General features: G+C 44.2%; 1 protein-coding gene across 2 annotated transcripts; it reads left to right on the top strand.

The window, feature by feature from the left end:
• The first annotated feature begins 24 nt into the window (after positions 1–24).
• Positions 25–10,117, top strand: LOC144072645 (uncharacterized). 2 transcript variants are annotated; one of them, XM_077597794.1, is made up of 2 exons: positions 25–83; positions 3,159–10,117. In XM_077597794.1, exon 2 carries the CDS (start codon positions 3,405–3,407, stop codon positions 9,462–9,464), a length of 6,060 nt encoding a protein of 2,019 aa, XP_077453920.1. In that variant the 5' UTR covers positions 25–83; positions 3,159–3,404; the 3' UTR covers positions 9,465–10,117. The 2 variants fall into 2 exon arrangements, with proteins under 2 accessions (XP_077453920.1, XP_077453919.1); XM_077597793.1 differs by lacking the exon at positions 25–83 and adding an exon at positions 2,682–2,840.
• The last annotated feature ends 5,091 nt before the right edge of the window (positions 10,118–15,208 follow it).

Below are 15,208 nucleotides of genomic sequence, written 5' to 3'. Positions count from 1 at the left end.
ACCTGGGGTTGCCATACTGTTTGCATTTACTCGCCACCGTATATCCTATATTGAGCTAGATGCCTTTTAAATGCTACAGTTAAGTAAGTATGAAGTAAAATTCCCGAATCTGTGAAAATTAGATACAATTTCATTTTATTTTCAAAGTGCAATCACAATTGATCGATGGTCCTTTTTACTTTACTTTGTACTTTTTACTTTAATGTTTTTACAACTTTACCTGTTCTGTTAGCCTGTCTTCTTTCGGCTGCTTCTTTTTTGGAACCATTCAGAGAGAAAGAAAGAAAGAGAAAGAGAGAGAGAAAGAGAGAGAGAAAGAGAGAGAGAAAGAGAGAGAGAAAGAGAGAGAGAAAGAGAGAGAGAAAGAGAGAGAGAAAGAAAGAGAGAAAGAGAGAGAGAGAGAGAGAGAGAAAGAGAGAAAGAGAGAGAGAGAGAGATAGGTATATATATATATATATATATATATATATAGGTATATATATATATATATATATATATATAGGTATATATAGGTATATATATATATATATATATATATATATATATATATATATATATATATATATATATATATATATATATATATATATATATATATATATATATATATCAGTGGCGGTCCGTGCATTTTCTGGTAGCGCCTTCAACGTATCAATCCAACCCTCAAAAACAATTTTATGGCTATAAAACCTCTACTGCAGCTACAGCTGCGACACATAGAAAACTATCAATAAATCAATGCACAAAAATTGGGTAAAATCCACTTCCTAGCAGCATTTCATGATTAAATACAAATACTGGAGCTTTACAGACATTAAAAGCAGGCCAGGGGGTGATTTTCCCGGGAAAAGACAGCAATGAACGTCAATGGCCTACGGGCAAACATTGCCCAAAAATGGGGTAAAATCCAGCCGAAAACAGCATTTATTGATTAAATACAAATACTGGAGCTTTTTAGACATCAGAACTGGGCCCGGAGTATCATTTCCCCGGTAAAAAGACAGCGATGAACGTCGATATGTCCATATACGCCCATACGTGAAACGGCAAAAAAAAGCACTAAAATGAGGTAAAATCCACTTCCTAGCAGCATTTATTGATTGAATACAAATACTGGAGCTTTTGAGACATTACAACCAGGCCAGGGCGGTTATTTTTTCCGGGAAAAGACAGCGATGGACGTCAATGGCGAACGCCAAAAATTAAACTGGGGTAAAATCCACTTCCTAGCAGCATTTTGTGATTAAATACAAACACTGGAGCTTAAATACAAACACTGGAGCTTTTCAGATATCAGAACCGGGCCCATAATTGAAATATTATTTAGGAATATAGCCATATTATACTCACCAAAAATCCTTTTTAACTGTACACAATATCCATCCTCCGTTCTTTCCTCCTTCTTTTCTATCGCCATCGAAGCTAATGATGAAAGTCGAGCCTGTCCTGTCATATTTCCGGCATAGTCCGTCTTGAAAATGGCTTTAAATCAACACAACAATATATTTGCTTGTGCAGCTAAGTTAGCGCACTGAAAGTGGCGCGCACACACCATTTTCCCGGCTGTAACAGGCTTGCTAGCTTCGGAGTTGACCGCCCTTTCTTAATGATGTCCATTTTTTTCTGGAAAAGTCAGTCTGGGAAAATAGCTTTGTGAGCAAATCTGCAACCAAATCCATTTGTTTTTGCCTCTGTCGGCCATTGTGAGTGGAGTTTGCGATCTCTGGCTGCCTCACTATGGCTTTGGCCCACCTACTAGCCAATCATAGTTGGTGAAAGCAATGACGTATCCCAGCCAGCAAAATGCCAATGGCTGCGAAAAAGGTATTGTGGGGTTGCCAACTCGAAATCTGATTGGTTAAAAGCAACAGTCTTGTTTAATGCAGCAGAACTGATTGTCAAGGCTTTGAGGCAGATTTCTGATCCTGGCAAGAAATAATGGCTGAAATGTGATTGGTTAAATGCTTCAATATGAAAACACACATCTGGAAGCAGTGCAACCAGGCGGGAAATTAATGAAAGGAAGCTAACAGACCATTTGGAATAATAAGTATTGATGGACAAAATATAATATGATTCAGATATTTCTTAGGCCAGCAGAGAAGGCCTTGAAGGCCCTGACGGCCCGCCACTGATATATATATATATATATATATATATATATATATATATATATATATATATATATATATATATATATATACCGTAATTACTCGAATATAACACGCAGATTTTTGCTATATAATTAATTCCAATAGTTGGGGGTGCGTGTTATAATCAATAACTAATTTTTTTTTTTTTTTTTTTTTTGTGTCTTGTTACATGGCCCTTAGCCTGGTGCTTTTTCTTGCCAAATAAATTGAATTGAAATTGAATTGAATAAAATAAATTACAAATTTTCGATCGAAAAAAGCATTGTCAAACTCACTTTGACGCACGGATTTTACGTCATCTCGTAGAGCCGACGCACGGATTTTACGTCATCTCGTGAAGCCGACGCACGGATTTTACGTCATCTCGTAAAGCCGAGACCACCACTGCCCCCCTCTAGCCTCGTACCCGTCTCAGTTCACCCTCTCTCAGTTCAGTGTTATAATCAATAACTAAAATAAATTACAAATTTTCGATCGAAAAAAGCATTGTCAAGTCAACTTTGGGCCTCCAGGCCAACAGGGGGCAGAAAAGAAAACCCAAACAAGTCACCCCGCCTCATTTCCTGCCTAAGATCATAGGGCATGAGCCAGGATATAACCATTCAGATTCAAGCCTTGAAAGTAGGCAGGCGAGAAAGGAGCAAGGAATACCAAGGAATACCCTTCAGACCCGATCACACGCAACTGGTAGGATAAAATAAGTACCACCTAAATGCCAGCTGATTGATGCTTAATTTGCTTCTCGCAACCTTAAGTTGCATTCTTTGTATTTTCCCTTAACTTGGATTACTCATATGACCTATCTCTGTAAAGTGAATATTTGTGTTTGATTTACCCAATCAGTTAATGTACCCATGCATTTCCACTCTATCATTTCAACACTCTCCTGCTTTTCTGTAGTAAATTCAAGATGCTAGTAGTAAACTCAAGAGCAACACTTTGATCACCATAGTAACGTGAAACTTGAATGACGTCACATGCTCCCTCCTTTCCCCTTTCTTTAAGGTTTTCAACCTAACCACTTCCTATCACCATAAACTTCAATAAAAGTGTAAACTGGAAGGATTTGAGTTGTTCCTGCGTTGATAAGATCAGGGCCCCTTTTCAAGTTTGGGGCAAAATTTGAAGAAAAGTAGAGATAACTTGACAGTTGAAAACCAGCGTGGCATCATAGACAAAGGATTAAAGGCCTTGAGTCAAAGCCAACGCAGTCGTCGGAAGGGCCTCAAGAGGAGTGCGAGGCCTCAAGCCATGGCGGAAGAAGCCACTGGGAAAACAATTGAGCTGCTAAGGCTCGAAAGGGCCAAAGCAGAAAGAGCCTTCATCAATCAAGCCAGTCACCTAAGCAAAGAGGCAAGAAAACTGGAAAAATCAAAGTTGCTGAGGGAATACAATAGGTTCTATGCACAAGCACGAGAGGTAGATAACACCAATAGCGATTACGAACTCGGCCTCCTTGCCGAACGGGGAGGTTCTGAGGAAGATATCGGAGGAATATTGGAGAAAATAAAGAAGACCCAAGAAGACTGTGATACCAAGCTGACAGAAGTAAGGGAGATAGTACAATTAAGTCTCTGGGAGAGATGCGGCAGGACTGAGCTCACGTCTGCAATGGCGGAAGCAGAAATATACTGCGGACACGCCCTTAGGACCCCAGTGACTGCGGCATGTAATGATGCCTATGAACAGCAAGTAACCCATGCTAGAAGAAGCATACTTGAGCTCATGACAGCGTTCAAGGAATGGGAAGAATGGATCCCAAAAGAAGAAAGACCCACCTGGGAGAAAAGACTACAAGACCTAAAAGAAAAGAGGGTCACCATCAATACAAGGAAGGCAGAACACCTACAAATGTCCAAGGAGGAGGGAACAGGAAGAGAAGGAACCCTCCGAACAAAGCCTGCAGAACAGGCACCCGGTCTCAAAATTAAGGCCACCAGTCTGCCCAAATTCGATGGCTCCAGAAGAGATTTCCACCCGTGGAAGAAGACCTGGGAAAGCCTTCAGAAACAAGGCGAGCCAACTGGCTCGACGGAAGCCAGAAGACTCCAGCTCCTTGAAAGTGTGGACGGGAGAATCTGCAGAGACCTAGGCCTGTACACCTGTCAGACCGCCGAAGACATGTTCAGGGTACTGGAAAACCGATTTGGAAACAAAGCAACAATAGCCGTGGAAATTCTTGAAGGCCTGGAAAGATTCCCGATCCTGACATCAGACCAACCCCGGAAAGTGATTGACATGATCCAGGCAATCGAAAAGGCCCTCAACGATCTAATAGAACTCGACCACGCTGGAGCCATCAAAAATCTGCTTGTAATCAGATCAATAGAGAGGAAATTACCAGAAAGAATAAAGATGAACTGGTTAGACTTCATGACCAACCAAGCTAATGGAGTCACCCCAGACAACCACTTTGACAGCCTCCTAAGGTACCTGAAGGGCCAAGAGGAGGTCTTGGAGAGGGCCGAGCAGCTTAATACACCTCTGAAGCCCGAGAGAAGATCAGGGGAACCGAGGCCAAGCGAACCCAGAAGGTACGCCTCAACCAAGTCCACAAGCAAAGGGGGATGTGTCATCTGCGGGGAAGAGGGGCACGGAGAGAAGCTGTTCTTCTGCAAGGCGTTCAAAAACCTGAAACCGAAAGACAAGTTGAGTGCAGTTGAAAGGTTGGGAGCCTGCAAAAAGTGCCTAGGGTGTCACAAGGATGAAAGCGAATGCAGGGACACCTACTTGTGCAGGAAACAGAGCTGCAAGAGAGACCATCACTTTTTCCTGTGTCAAAAAGGAAATGCAATGCCAAGACCAAGTGCGGGGAGGCACGGATTGACAGAAGAACAACAGCGATTTGTGTCTAGCCTGCAAATGTCCCCCGAAGCGGCAGAAGAATTCAAGAGAGTCTTCACCAATGTTTCGGCAAGTTCGCTCTGCACCGACAAGTCTGCAGCAATGGGGCATAGTGAAGGGGAGGAACTCCCAGTGATGCTTATGCTCCTCGAAGTAACAACCAATGCAGGTCAGAAAATTGGAACACTGATTGACTTGGCGTCTGATACAAACTACATTACCCACAGCGCAGCCAAAAGGCTCAACCTCAGAAGTGAGAAGGTCACCCTACTGGTCCACGGTGTTGGGGGGATGGTTCTGAAAGTAAAAACAAAAAAGTATCAGCTCCGAGTGAGAGTTAAGACACCCACAGGGACGCAAAGAGCCCATGAACTTACCTGTTATGGTTTGAAAGAAATAGCCAAGATAAGTAGGACTATCAAACCTGAAGAACTGAAAGGGTTCTTCCCAGAAGTGAGCTTAGAGGACCTGCACAGACCAGAGCAGGTCGAGCTCCTCATCGGTCACCGGGAAGGACGCCTCGCACCACAGAGAGTGAAAGTGATCGGCGACCTCGTCTTATGGGACGGACCATTAGGAAAGACCGTTGGTGGAACGCACCCAGACCTCTTTGAGGAAGAGAGTGTGGCAGCTCGCACATCCAAAACACACTTTGCACGGTCCATGAGGGCCACAGCAGTGAAATACCAAGAACTCAGAGCATCAGAGGAATTCAAAGCTGAAACTAGAAGCACTGTCACAGACAAAGAATTCCTCAACTGGTGGAAATGGGACAGTATTGGAGCAGCCTGCGAACCAAAGTGTGGAGGATGCAGATGTGGCAACTGCCAGCCAGGAGGCAAGGAGATGACACTGAGCGAGGAGAGAGAGCTGGAAGTCATCAGAAAAGGCCTCACCTATGTCACCACCGATGATCACGTCGACCAACCTCACTGGGATACGAAATACCCATGGATCGAAGACCCCATGTCTCTACCCTACAACAGAAGTGGAGTAGAAGCAACCTTTCTGAGGACAGAAAAACAACTCAAGAAAGAACCCAAGTGGAAAGTGGCATACGCATCCCAAGTCCATGAAATGGTGGAAAGAAGAGCAGCAAAGAAACTCAGCAAAGAAATGATCACCAATTGGAGAGGACCGGTGTGGTACGTTAGCCACTTGGTAGCGCCAAACCCTCACTCCGTCACCACACCAGTGCGCCTAGTCTGGAACAGCAGCCAGAAGTTCAAGGGACTTAGCATGAACGATATCCTGTTGAAAGGACCAGACGTCCTCAACCCAATCCGAGCAGTTTTACTCAGATTCAGAAGAGGAGTGCATGCAGCCCTTGGAGACATCAAGAAGATGTACAACTCAGTGTGGTTGGAAGAACCAGAAATGCACCTACACAGATTTCTTTGGAGAGACACCGAAGAAAGTGAAATTGAGGAGTATGCCATCACCCGAGTCAACATTGGCGATCGTCCAGCAGGATGCATTGCACAGCTGGCGATGAGAGAGACTGCAAAGCTACCCATGTTCGCTCACCTAAAAGAGGAGTGCAGAATCCTGGAGGAAGACTCTTACGTTGACGATGTGCTGACCTCTCATAACGACTTGGAAAAACTGGATGGATACACCAAAAGGGTTGAAGAGATCCTGAAAGCAGGTGGCTTCATCCTCAAACCCTGGCTTCGGTCAGGCCAAAGTGGGAGTGAGATACTCACAGCAGGAGCATCTTCCAGCAATATACTCATTCTACCAAATCAAAGAAGAGGAGAAGACGACAAAGCCCTTGGAGTCGGCTACATTGTCGAAAGCGACAAACTGTACCCCATGACCTCAGTTAACTTCTCTAAGAGAAGAAAGAAAATGAGAGTGGGTCAAAACCTCCTGGGAGAGGAGGTGAGAGAAAACACTCCCAAACCACTGACTAGGAGACAATTACTAAGCCAGGTAGCTGGCCTCTATGATCCGATAGGCCTTGTCACCCCCGCCAAACAGAAGGGTGCCATTCTGCTCAGGAAAGCTTTCCAAGAAGCTGGAACCAGCAGAACCCAAGACACGTGGGACAAACCTCTATCTGAAAAGTTAAGGGAAGAAGCAATCCAGTTATTTGAAGAATACGTCCGTCTCAGCCAAGTTACCTTCCACAGGAGCCTCACGCCACGGAACTGGACCCGAAGACCGTGGGGAGTGACATTCTCTGACGGAAGTGACCAGAGTTACGGGGCCGTGGTGTACCTCAGATGGGAGACAGCGACGGGCATCGAAGTCAGACTCGTCGAGTCCAAGGCGAAACTCTCACCACTTGACCAGAAGGGAGAACCAGTGAAAGCTGAGATATGTGGCGCTGTCTATGCAGCTCGCCTCAGAAGATACATCGAAAAGCACAGTCGAATGGAGATTGAAAGATGGATCCACCTAGTGGACAGTCAAACTGTGTTAGGAGCAATCCAAAGAGACAGTTACGGATATCAAACCTTCTTCGCGAACAGAGTTGGAGAAATTCAGAAGACCACGTCCGTTGACGACTGGTGGTGGATCCAGGGAGACCTCAATGTAGCGGACATGCTAACAAGAGGAGTTGCCCCGGAGGACCTCAGAGAGGGCTCCGCGTGGCAAGACGGACCCGAATTCCTAAGGCTGCCCATAGAGGAGTGGCCAAAGAAGTCGGCCAAAGAAGTCGCTGCCCATGCAAGGGAAGGAATCAATAAACTCCAAAGGAAGTCCTTCACTGCCGTACAGACCAGGTCACAGACGAGAGGAAGGACGAGCGATGCACCATCTGCCGAAACAAGTAATCCGACCCATGCCACGAATGGGGGAGATCGGAGTATCCCACGAGGGGCTGCAAACGGAGATGATCCCCGAGCCCGAAGACCTCCAGCCGGATCTGCTGTGAAAGAACTGATCGATGTAAGGAGATTCAGCAGCCTAACCAAATTGACCAGGGTCATAGCCTGGGCATGGAGAGCTGCAACAAAAAGGAAAAGTGTATTGGAACAAGACCCAACTTCAAGTAAACCAAAGAGCCAGAGACTTTCATCAGACCAGGTAAAGTCCAGAGCCAAGCAAGCTGTACTTACACTGAGTGAGTACGAAGATTCAAAGAGAGACCTCTTCCAGGCAGCCCAAGAGGGCGCGTCCTTCCAAGACACCACCCTCAACAGGTTGGCGGTATACAAAGAGGCGGAGACCGAACTCTTGGTCTGCGGAGGAAGATTCCAAATCTTCGACAACGACAAAACAGCCGTACCAATTCTACCCCATGATGCATGGATATCTTCTCTTCTGGCACAAGAAGCCCACAACGCAAACCATGAAGAAACAGCAGGTACACTCCTGCGCATGAGGAAGAAAGCGTGGGTTATAAGAGGCCGCAGATTGGCTCAGAAGGTCGTAAATAATTGTGTAACCTGCAGAAAAAACAGAGCCAAGAGATGCCAACAAATCATGAGCGACCTCCCATCTGAGCGAACGACACCAGCCAGACCATTTCAATACGCAACTGTGGACCTGTTCGGCCCTTACGAAGTGAAGGATGAGGTGAAGAAAAGATCAGGACTCAAAGTATGGGGACTAGTTTTCTGCTGCATGGCATCCCGAGCCCTACACACAGACGTAGTAAATGACCTGTCATCTGAAGGCTTTCTGTTGGCCTACAAGAGATTTGCAGCATTACGGGGACACCCGAGAAAGATATGGTCAGACCCAGGAAAAAACTTTGTGGGCGCCAGGCCAGCCCTCAAAGAACTGCATGCCTTCCGGAGGAAGCTGGAAGCATCCAGAGTCGAGGATGAAGCCTCCACGCATGGAACGGAATGGAACTGGAAACTCCACCCTGCGGACTCCCCACACCGAAATGGAGCTGCCGAGGCCGCAGTACGCGCTGTAAAACGTGCCCTGCACAACCTGGCAGGAGACAGATGCTTCACGTGGAGTGAGTTCCAAACCTTCCTCTACATGGCTGCCAATCTGGCCAACGAAAGACCCATTGACGCCAGGACGCAAAGTCGTGAGGAATGCATAGACTACATCAGCCCAAACACTCTTCTGCTGGGAAGGACAGGACCTGAGGGAGATGTAGGAAGCTTCGACTTTCAAGGATACCCCTACAAGAGACTAAGAGCCATCCAGACCGAAGTCGACCGATTCTGGAAGAAGTGGAGCCAGCTGGCAGGACCCAACTTGTTCATCCGAAGCAAGTGGCACACAACGAACAGAAATGTAGCCACGGGAGATATTGTCTGGCTGGCCGACCAAAATGCTCTAAGGGGCCAGTACAAGCTTGGACGAGTCGATAGTGTCGTCCCCGACACAAGAGGCATCGTCAGAGATGTACACGTCAAGACCTTCCCAAGCTACCCCGTCTCTACTACCAACTCTGATCAAGCAAAGAAACCCGCCACAAAAATCCCTTCAACAATTCTGCATAGAGATGTACGACGCATCATCGTCCTGATACCTGTGGAAGAACAAAAATAGACCAACATAGAAACGAGAGCAACCAGGAACGGTGTGACCTCTCTGGGTTCAAGAACCGAGATGCCAAGTGGGAGGTGTCAAGTCAACTTTGGGCCTCCAGGCTAACAGGGGGCAGAAAAGAAAACCCATACAAGTCACCCCGCCTCATTTCCTGCCTAAGATCATAGGGCATGAGCCAGGATATAACCATTCAGATTCAAGCCTTGAAAGTAGGCAGGCGAGAAAGGAGCAAGGAATACCAAGGAATACCCTTCAGACCCGATCACACGCAACTGGTAGGATAAAATAAGTACCACCTAAATGCCAGCTGATTGATGCTTAATTTGCTTCTCGCAACCTTAAGTTGCATTCTTTGTATTTTCCCTTAACTTGGATTACTCATATGACCTATCTCTGTAAAGTGAATATTTGTGTTTGATTTACCCAATCAGTTAATGTACCCATGCATTTCCACTCTATCATTTCAACACTCTCCTGCTTTTCTGTAGTAAATTCAAGATGCTAGTAGTAAACTCAAGAGCAACACTTTGATCACCATAGTAACGTGAAACTTGAATGACGTCACATGCTCCCTCCTTTCCCCTTTCTTTAAGGTTTTCAACCTAACCACTTCCTATCACCATAAACTTCAATAAAAGTGTAAACTGGAAGGATTTGAGTTGTTCCTGCGTTGATAAGATCGGGGCCCCTTTTCAAGTTTGGGGCAAAATTTGAAGAAAAGTAGAGATAACTTGACAAGCATTGTCAAACTCACTTTGACGCACGGATTTTACGTCATCTCGTAAAGCCAATCGGATGATGTGTTGTGGGAGGAAGAGGAAGTGGATGAAGGAAGCGTGGACGTTGATAGGATTCTCAACGAAGAGATGTATGAGAGGACAGACAAAGAGAGAGAGGAACTCTTCATTTGAAGGATTCTAATGAATAAATTTGTTTGAACAAAACAATCGTGAAACGAAGAAAAAAAGGTAAGATTTCTGATTTTCGTCAGCGGGAAATTTTAGGTGCGCACTATATTCGAGTACTGCGTTTTTCCAGATTTTTTTGGCCCAAAATTACCTGCGTGTTATTTTCGAGTGCGCGTTATATTCGAGTAATTACGGTATATATATATATATATATATATATATATATATATATATATATATATATATATATATATATATATATATATATATATATATATATATATATATATATACATATTTATATACATATTCAAACCAACGGCCCAATGCATCCAATCAGCCAACAAAGCTCGCGGAGTGCTGTTCCTGATGTTCCGGTCCTTTGCCATCATCACCGCAGACATCTTCCTTCCGCTGTATGTTTCCCTGGTGAGGCCCATTCTCGAGTATGGGGTCCAAGCTGCATCACCGTACCTCGCCAGGGACATCCAGCATCTGGAGCGGGTCCAGAGGCTTGCAACAAGGATGGTCCGCGGCCTCAGCTCAATGTCCTACGAGGAAAGATGCCAGCGACTCAATCTTCCGACCCTTGAGGCTAGGCGTCTGCGAGGGGACCTGATACTGGCCTACAACATCCTCCACGGTATCTAGAACATGCCCCGCGATCTCTTCTTCACGCCCGTACCTGATCGTGGTCTGAGGGGTCATCCGTGGAAGGTGTATCCTCGCAGGTTCCAGTTAAATCGGCGGAAGGCTGCTTTCTCGGTGCGCATCGCCGGTTCTTTGAACCGGCTTCCGCAGAGTGTGGTCGAGAAGCCGACGGTCGCTCAGTTCAAGAGGGCTCTGGATGACGTGTTGGCCGTGAACCAGTGACAACACCACGTTTTTGTTTACACACTTCTTGTATCTTTGTTACATGGCCCTTAGCCTGGTGCTTTTCTTTCGCCAATAAAATTGAATTGAATTGAATTGAAAAAATATATATATTGGATTGGATTGGATAACTTTATTCATCTCGTATTCGGGAAATTTCATTGTGCCAGTAGCAAGAAAAGGCATAGTTAAAAGTTAGACAGTGCAGTCGCAAAGGCCGCACAACAACAAAGCAAAAGCAAAAAGTACAAAGCAAATCAAAGTAAATGGAAACTGGAAAATGGAAACAAAAACTGGAACCACACACAGGAAGTCTTCCACAAGATGGGGAACTTCTGCAGACTGTGACAGCGTAGGCATATGGTTCCAGAAAAGAAGTAGCCGAAAGAAGCCAGGCTAACAGAACAAGGAAAGTTGTAAAAACATTAAAGTAAAAAGTGTAAAGTACAAAGTAAAGTAAAAAGGAATGAATTAAGAAATATCAAAATGTAATTAAAAAAAGGTAGAAGGGCTGTAAATCACGAAAAACATAAGTGTACAGAGCTACTTCCACTGGCTCCCGCGTGAACGGCGCCATCATATATATATATATAGGGGACAGAACCCTTGTTAGAACCTTCACCTTCATATATATATAAATATAAATATATATATATATATATATATATATATATATATATATATATATATATATATATTGTATTTTCACGCCTATTTGGCGCATCGTTTCTTACGCCGCAGTGTCAGTAACGAGTGCTATTTCTGTATTTTAGACACACAAAGCACGCACCATTTCATTAGACGCATATATATTATATATGGATTAACATCGGAACGCAATAGCGCTGGCTACCGGAAGCAGCTTATTTCCGGGTTCCGGTGCACAGTAACTGCTGGGAAATATAGTTCTTGGGCGCTACACCCACACGCTAAAAACACGCTTTAAAAAGGCAACGGAAGCAAAACTGAGTTTGGTAGTGCTTTATTTGTACATTTTACAATTTACTCAAGTCATCATCACCTTCAAATCCCTCAAACTCCTCATCTTCTGTGTCAGAATTAAACAATTGCCCGAACGAGCCTTCCAAATAGCCGGGTCCCCCCCTCTCTTCGTTATCAGAGTCACCGTAATTTCCATGTGGCTCCTTAGAAATTATGCCGGCTTTGGCAAAAGCTCGGACAACCGTGCAAGCAGACACGTTTTCCCAGGCGGCAACGATCCATTGACAAATCGTAGCGTAAGAAGCCCGGCGCTGCCTGCCACTTTTCGTGAAGCTGTGTTCGCCAGCGATCATCCACTGCTCCCACGCCGCTCGTAACTTTGATTTGAAAGCCCGGTTGATGCCGATGTCCAGCGGCTGTAATTCTTTGGTCAAGCCTCCGGGAATGACGGCAAGCTCTGAGTTCATTTTCATGATCTGGTTTTTAACCGTTGCTGTGAGATGAGCACGCAACCAGTCTCGGCGGCGCTCGTGACGTATATGTCAAGCGACCAGATGGATTTTTTCACGGCTCGCCGTCTGTTTTGATTTGCGACTCCATGCCAAAGCCGGCATAATTTCTAAGGAGCCACATGGAAATGACGGTGACTCTGAGAACGAAGAGGGGGGGCGGCTATTTGGAAGGCTCGTTTGGGTAATTGGTTAATTCTGACACAGAAGATGAGGAGTTTGAGGGATTTGAAGGTGATGACTTGAGTAAATTGTAAAATGTCTAAATAAAGTGCAACCGAACTCAGTTTTGCTTCCGTTGCCTTTTTAAAACATGTTTTTAGCGTGTGGGTGTAGCGAGGAAGAACTATATTTCCCAGCTGTCATTGCGCACCGGAACCCAGAAATAAGCTGCTTCCGGTAGCCAGCGCTATCGCCAGCCGCTCGTCGCCGCTTGGCGGCGCTCGGCGCTCACAAAGGGCGCTCTGCATTATAAGACCCCCTGTCTATTTTGGAGAATTTTTTTGACTTTTATGCGCGCCTTATAGGCGTGAAAATACGGTATATATGATAAGGCATGCATTTTTATTTTCTCTATGATATTTAGACTAATTGGGACCTGATGAGTGTAAAAACAAATACTTATTTTTATACTTGATGTAGTTTTTGAGAAAAATGATGTCCACATCATAAATGGACGCCAGGCCCGTGTAGTTAAAAATTTTACATTGTAGTCTTGTGACAACCAAAAATGTGATGTCCACACATGGACGCCAGGTCCTAGGAGGCTAAGACATTCGGCTTTCTTAAAGCAGTGGACTTATCGGGTTAATGAAAAGAAAAAACAGCAAAAAAAATGTTCTAAGGCTTAGAACATTCACTTTTTTTTTTTACCTTAGAATCTAAGCCAAGGGTGCCTAACTCCGATCCTCGAGGGCACCTATCCAGTCTGTTTTCCATGTCTCCCACCACAAACACACCTGGATAAAATAATCAGGATTGTTATCAAGTTTTTGGTCAGCTTGCTGATTATCAGAGTTTATCATTTGATTCTGGTGTGTTAGTGGAGGGAGTCATGTAAAACTTACTGGAACCAGAGTTAAGCACCCCTGTTGTAAGCAGTTACTGATTACTTTTGTAATCTTTTCATGAAATAATTTTTAACCTTTTATTTGAGTGAATTTATTGGGTGGTTACTTTTAGTCTGACTTGAACAATTTTATTTTGAGGTAATGCTACTCTTACTACATTTATGGCAAAATGTTTATGCCACTCTCCTTAAGACAGGGGTAGGGAAACTATGGCTCGAGAGCCATATGTGGCTCTTTCCATGGGTGCACATGGCTCTCCACTAAACTGTGAGGTAAAATATGGAAATCACTGGTGAGAGAGCTGAGTCCCGAATGCACTAATAAGAACGTCACTTTAGCGTTGACACTACCTCTACCACCACTTTAATCATAATTTTGTTTTTTATTACGTTCCTGCATGCATGATATCATTGATACTGATTTATTAGCAACAGCATAACAATGTTAAAGAATTCTGAGACTTTTTTACTTTAAAAGTGGTGAAATGACAAAAAACACATTTTCATGTATTTTTACTTTTCAATTCTGAGGATGGCTCTCAAGAAATAACATTAGAAAATATGAATTGTTTATGGCTCTCTCTATTCAAAAAGGTTCCCGACCCCTGCCTTAAGAGGCTGTCTGAAGGAAGAGAAAAAGGTAGAGAAAGGACCTTCCATATTTTGTTGCCATATCCATTGTCACAAACAAACATAAAAGAGAACATGCAAACTCCACACACTGGTTAAAAGTAGAAATAAGTAAGATAAAATGCACAAATACTATGCACTATAAAAGCTGAGTCTCATATCCTGTTAAAAGTCAAGGGAAAAAAATAAAAAAATATAGATTTTAAGATGAGTTTGATAAAATGAACAGTGATATCTATATATGGAGTAGTTCTTTTGCCCGACTTCGGTGTGGACAGTGTGGGTTTGATTCCGACTTGGTGGCTTTGTGATTTATTGTGTGAATGGTTGTGTGCCCTACAACTTCAGTACTCTGCAACCCTGACCAGGATAAGCGATGTTAACAAGGCCACAAATAAAGATAATAAAAACATGGCCCGAGGACGCCCTTTCTCAGCTGATCGACTGTTTTTCCCGCACCATTTGGGAACTTTTTGAACACCACAACCTCCAGGAGTACATGGACACTGTACTTTCCCACATCAAAAACTGCACGGACAACGTCACTGTTAATAAACGGATACGGGTTTTTCCTAACCAAAAACCCTGGATGACCGGTGAGACACAGCTACTCATCAAATGCCGTAACACCGCCTTCAGGTCAGGGGACAAGGTACAATACAGCGCTGCCAGATCAGACCTGAAGAGAGGCATTACAAATGCCAAGGCAGCATATACAAGGAAAATTGAGGAGCACTTCACACAAAATAACCCAAAGAAGATGTGTCAGGGAATACGACACATTACCAATTACAATGACAATAATAAGGTGTC

Source organism: Stigmatopora argus, chromosome 4 (genome assembly GCF_051989625.1).
Source record: "Stigmatopora argus isolate UIUO_Sarg chromosome 4, RoL_Sarg_1.0, whole genome shotgun sequence".
In the NCBI taxonomy this organism is placed as follows: domain Eukaryota; kingdom Metazoa; phylum Chordata; class Actinopteri; order Syngnathiformes; family Syngnathidae; genus Stigmatopora; species Stigmatopora argus.
The sequence above is the reverse complement of the archived record's forward strand: the minus strand, read 5'-3'. Positions and strand labels throughout refer to the sequence as shown.